We start from the raw sequence: 5,000 nt of genomic DNA, 5'->3' as shown, positions 1-5,000 counted from the left end.
AACCCCCCTCGCCGGTCCTGTTCATGCGCGCCCACGTTTCACGTGTCATGCAGAGCCCTCTCGAGCTCTCTGCATGTGCCAGACGGACACTATGAGTGAGTTTCACGATGCTCGCTGAAAGAGAAAGAGAGTGTTTGAGTCCCGCCGAGGCCAGACCAACCTCCAGTTCTCACACATTTCCCAGTCCCCTCTTAGTTCGGGCAGCTGGAAATGTCAATATTGCAGGGCACCTGGTATAAAACATGCACGCCTGTAACAAATGCCGTTTTTACAGGCGACACAAAGCATGACGCTCTCTTCTCTGCTCGTGCTAACTGTCTTAAGCTGGAGGTATTTAAAATGCAAGTTTTGAGTCCACTGTAATGTATGCTCCCCTGCAAACATACGCTGTTCCAACAGCGACTCTAATGAAGAAAGAGCGCTTTCTACCATTTTCCCCCTCTGGCTCATGCTGGAGGTGTTCTAAATGTAGGCTGTGTGCGTACTATATAGTATGCACCCCTACACACAAGCACTGTGCCAATAGCACACGAGCATGAAAGCAGCTGGGCGGCCGGGTCCCTATCATGAAGCGGTCCGGCCCCAGATTTCATTCAGCCCACGCTGGAAGTGTTCTAAATATAAGCAGTGTGCCCACTACAAAGTGTGCACCCCTGCATATGAAACGGGGACCCGACCCAAGATTGTGTTGGACCCCGAGCCTCGAAAACCTTCCTAGCCACGGCACTGGAGGTGTAATAAATGTAGGTTGTGTGCCCACTATAAAGTACGCACCCCTGCACATTAGCACTGTTCCCAAAGTATCAAGCTTCCCCCCAGCTCACACTGGAAGTGTGATGAATGTAGTGCGTGTGCCCACTATGAAGTACGCACCCCTACACATAAACACTGCCAACACGGTATTAACTCTCCCCCAAGCCAGCGCGGGAAAAGATTGTGTGCCCACTGTAAAGTGTGCACCCCTACACACACTAACTGTTCCCACATCAGTTTCCCCCCCCAGCTCGCGCTGGAGATGTGATAAAGGGTGCGCCCCTGCACATGAATGCTGTTCACACAGCACTAAGCGACTGGACGGCCGGGTCCCTATCTCACAGCGGCCCGTCTCCAGTCTTCATTCAACCCCTAGCTATGCAGGCCAAGGCCTGGGAGACTATCCCCGGTATATCAGAATGGGTGTTGAACATAATAAAACGAGGCTACTTGCTACAGTTTGCTCGCAGACCTCCGCGCTTTTCAGCCGTGGTCGAAACGACAGTGAGAAAGGACGTTGCCCACGTTCTTCGCACTGAAATGTCGAAACTGTTAGAAAAGGGATTTGTCGAACCAGTTCCCTTTTCATAAAGCGGGTCAGGCTTTTACAGCCGCTACTTCCTTGTTCCAAAGAAGGGTGGCGGCCTCAGGCCCATCCTAGACCTCCGTCCGTTCAGGATGCTGACAACCAAGCAGATCCTCGCGCAAATTCGCCCGGGGGTTTTGGTTTTTCTCAGTGGATCTGAAAGATGCTTATTTTCACATCCAGATATCTCCTCATCACAGGCCATTCCTGAGATTCGCCTTGAGGGGCAGGCTTACCAGTACACAGTACTACCGTTCGGCCTATCGCCAGCACCTCGTACATTTACGAAGTGTATGGATGCAGCACTTACCCCCTTGAGACAGCGCGGAGTGCGAGTGTTAAACTACCTCGACGATTGGCTCATTAGCTCTATCGGAGGCACAGTTGATAACTCACAGATGCTGGCTCCTCAGCCATCTAGAATGCCTGGGTCACAGGATCAACGTCAAATACAGCCAGAGTATTTCTTTCCTGGGTACAGTGATAGACTCTATACGAATGAAAGCGCGCCTTTCACCAGAGCGCACGCTCACCTTTCAACGACTAGTGGCATCTTTCAGAGCGGTCACTCGCGCTCCTCTCAAAAGATTTCAGAGGATGTTGGGTCTCATGGCCTCAGCATCATCAGTACTCCAGCTAGGACTACTGCACATGCGTCCTCTCCAGCGCTGGCTGAAACATGTGGCGATCTGGCCACTTACTAATCTCACACACAAACACACTCACAAACACACACACACGCTCTCAGACATTCTACCTTCCGTCTGATCCGACCTGTCAGCTGACTAAGTGTGCGTGTGTCTGTGTGTGTGTGTGTGTGTGTGTGTGTGTGTGTGTGTGTGTGTGTGTGTGTGTGTGTGTGTGTGTGTGTGTGTGTGTGTGTGTGCGTGTGTGTGTGCAGGAGCCCAATGCCAACAGCGTGGCGTGGAACACACAGTGTGAGGACATGCTGTGCTTCTCTGGTGGTGGGTATCTGAACATCAAGGCCAGCAGTTTCCCAGTGCACCAGCAGAAGCTGCAGGGCTTCGTCGTGGGCTACAACGGCTCCAAGATCTTCTGCCTGCACGTGTACTCCATGGCCGCGGTCGAGGTGCCTCAGGTGCGGACACAGGAAGTGATGTCAGGAGTTACAGGCACAGGCAGTCGGGATGAGAAACTACATTCAGATTTAAATATTTCCAAAATTCCATTTGTAAAGATTATTTCACACCTCCTGATTTGACTGAGTTAATCATTCCTGGTCGACATGTTTTATTGGTCCCGGATCAAGTTAATCCCTAAACTGCTCACCCTAACCGTACCCATAGATATAACCTGCTCACCCTAACCGTACCCATAAACTTAATTCAAAGAAAAAACAAGATTATTTTCCTGACCCCACTGACAGATATTTGTTCTTGTTTTAAGCACAAACACGTTTGATTTTGATACATTTTTCAGAAAACAAGACTTTCTCCACTAAATGTATCTTGATTTAAGAATGTTAAGATATTTTTGCTGGAAAACGCACATGTAAACGTCTAGTTTCCGTGAATAAATAATCACCTTATAAAGTAAGCCTGTCCTGCATGAGTCTCTGCTTGAGTGTGCTGTGCTTGTGCTGGTGTGTGCAGTCGGCCCCGATGTACCAGTACCTGGAGCGCCACATGTTTCAGGAGGCCTATCAGATCGCCTGTCTGGGAGTGACGGACAGCGACTGGAGGGATCTGGCCACCGAGGCTCTCGAGGGACTCGACTTCCACACCGCCAAGAGAGTGAGCCTCAGCCAGTGCTACTCTGTCCTGAGGTGATGAGAACGTTTCCGCTCATATCTCCTGTTCTGTGTCTCTCACCAGGCGTTCATCAGGGTTCGAGATCTGCGCTATCTGGAGCTCATCAGCAGCATCGAAGTGAGACCTCTCTTTATCTCATCCTTCACTAGTGACTCATTCTTAAAATAGAAGTCATTTTCTGCTCAATAATGATTCACATTTTTAGAAAAAAGTGTTGTAAAGGATAGATTTGTACTTTTCAAAAACATTTAGGAATCCGTATTTATACAGATACGAGACTCACGTGAAGTGAGTGTGGAGTGTTGAACAGTTCATGCACTCAGCGCTCGCAGCTTTACTTGAGTAGATGAAGGGGGCGGAGCTACCAGAGCACATGACTAAACACACTGATACATGCTGTGTTTTATTACAATCATGACAACTCTCTGAATAGTTTTAGCATGTTATTGAAATTGGCAATGCTAATAGATAGACATCAGTCCTGAAGTAGATCTGGGCAGGTGGAGCTGGGGAGGCGGAGGGTTCAGAGGACAGATCTGGGCAGGTGGAGCTGGGGAGGCGAAGGGTTCAGAGGACGGATCTGGGCAGGTGGAGCTGGGGAGGCGAAGGGTTCAGAGGACAGATCTGGGCAGGTGGAGCTGGGGAGGCGGAGGGTTCAGAGGACAGATCTGGGCAGGTGGAGCTGGGGAGGCGGAGGGTTCAGAGGACAGATCTGGGCAGGTGGAGCTGGGGAGGCGAAGGGTTCAGAGGACGGATCTGGGCAGGTGGATCTGGGCAGGTGGAGCTGGGGAGGCGAAGGGTTCAGAGGACAGATCTGGGCAGGTGGAGCTGGGGAGGCGGAGGGTTCAGAGGACAGATCTGGGCAGGTGGAGCTGGGGAGGCGAAGGGTTCAGAGGACAGATCTGGGCAGGTGGAGCTGGCGAGGCGGAGGGTTCAGAGGACAGATCTGGGCAGGTGGAGCTGGGGAGGTGGAGGGTTCAGAGGACGGATCTGGGCAGGTGGAGCTGGGGAGGCGGAGGGTTCAGAGGACGGATCTGGGCAGGTGGAGCTGGGGAGGTGGAGGGTTCAGAGGACGGATCTGGGCAGGTGGAGCTGGGGAGGCGGAGGGTTCAGAGGACGGATCTGGGCAGGTGGAGCTGGGGAGGAGGAGGGTTCAGAGGACAGATCTGGGCAGGTGGAGCTGGGGAGGAGGAGGGTTCAGAGGACAGATATGGGCAGGTGGAGGGTTCAGAGGACAGATCTGGGCAGGTGGAGCTGGGGAGGAGGAGGGTTCAGAGGACAGATCTGGGCAGGTGGAGCTGGGGAGGAGGAGGGTTCAGAGGACAGATCTGGGCAGGTGGAGCTGGGGAGGCGGAGGGTTCAGAGGACAGATCTGGGCAGGTGGAGCTGGGGAGGAGGAGGGTTCAGAGGACAGATCTGGGCAGGTCGAGCTGGGGAGGAGGAGGGTTCAGAGGACAGATCTGGGCAGGTGGAGCTGGGGAGGCGGAGGGTTCAGAGGAGAGATCTGGGCGAAGGAGCTGGGGAGGAGGAGGGTTCAGAGGACAGATCTGGGCAGGTGGAGCTGGGGAGGCGGAGGGTTCAGAGGAGAGATCTGGGCGAAGGAGCTGGGGAGGAGGAGGGTTCAGAGGACAGATCTGGGCAGGTGGAGCTGGGGAGGTGGAGGGTTCAGAGGACGGATCTGGGCAGGTGGAGCTGGGGAGGCGGAGGGTTCAGAGGACGGATCTGGGCAGGTGGAGCTGGGGAGGTGGAGGGTTCAGTGGACGGATCTGGGCAGGTGGAGCTGGGGAGGCGGAGGGTTCAGAGGACGGATCTGGGCAGGTGGAGCTGGGGAGGAGGAGGGTTCAGAGGACAGATCTGGGCAGGTGGAGCTGGGGAGGAGGAGGGTTCAG

At 53.6% G+C, this 5,000-nt stretch overlaps 1 protein-coding gene across 2 annotated transcripts in view; it reads left to right on the top strand.

Annotated features, from left to right (window-relative positions):
* ift122 (intraflagellar transport 122 homolog (Chlamydomonas)) overlaps positions 1 to 5,000 on the top strand; it is a 57,374-nt gene that overhangs the window by 29,265 nt on the left and 23,109 nt on the right. For both annotated transcript variants that reach the window (XM_082187378.1, XM_082187377.1), the window contains exons 14-16: positions 2,241 to 2,438; positions 2,953 to 3,093; positions 3,175 to 3,228. In XM_082187378.1, the coding sequence (XP_082043504.1) occupies positions 2,241 to 2,438; positions 2,953 to 3,093; positions 3,175 to 3,228 (393 nt within the window). The remainder of the gene's footprint in view (positions 1 to 2,240; positions 2,439 to 2,952; positions 3,094 to 3,174; positions 3,229 to 5,000) is intronic.

The sequence above is a fragment of the Leuciscus leuciscus genome (genome assembly GCF_965113295.1).
Source record: "Leuciscus leuciscus genome assembly, chromosome: 13".
NCBI classification, from domain to species: Eukaryota; Metazoa; Chordata; class Actinopteri; order Cypriniformes; family Leuciscidae; genus Leuciscus; species Leuciscus leuciscus.
The sequence above is the reverse complement of the archived record's forward strand: the minus strand, read 5'-3'. Positions and strand labels throughout refer to the sequence as shown.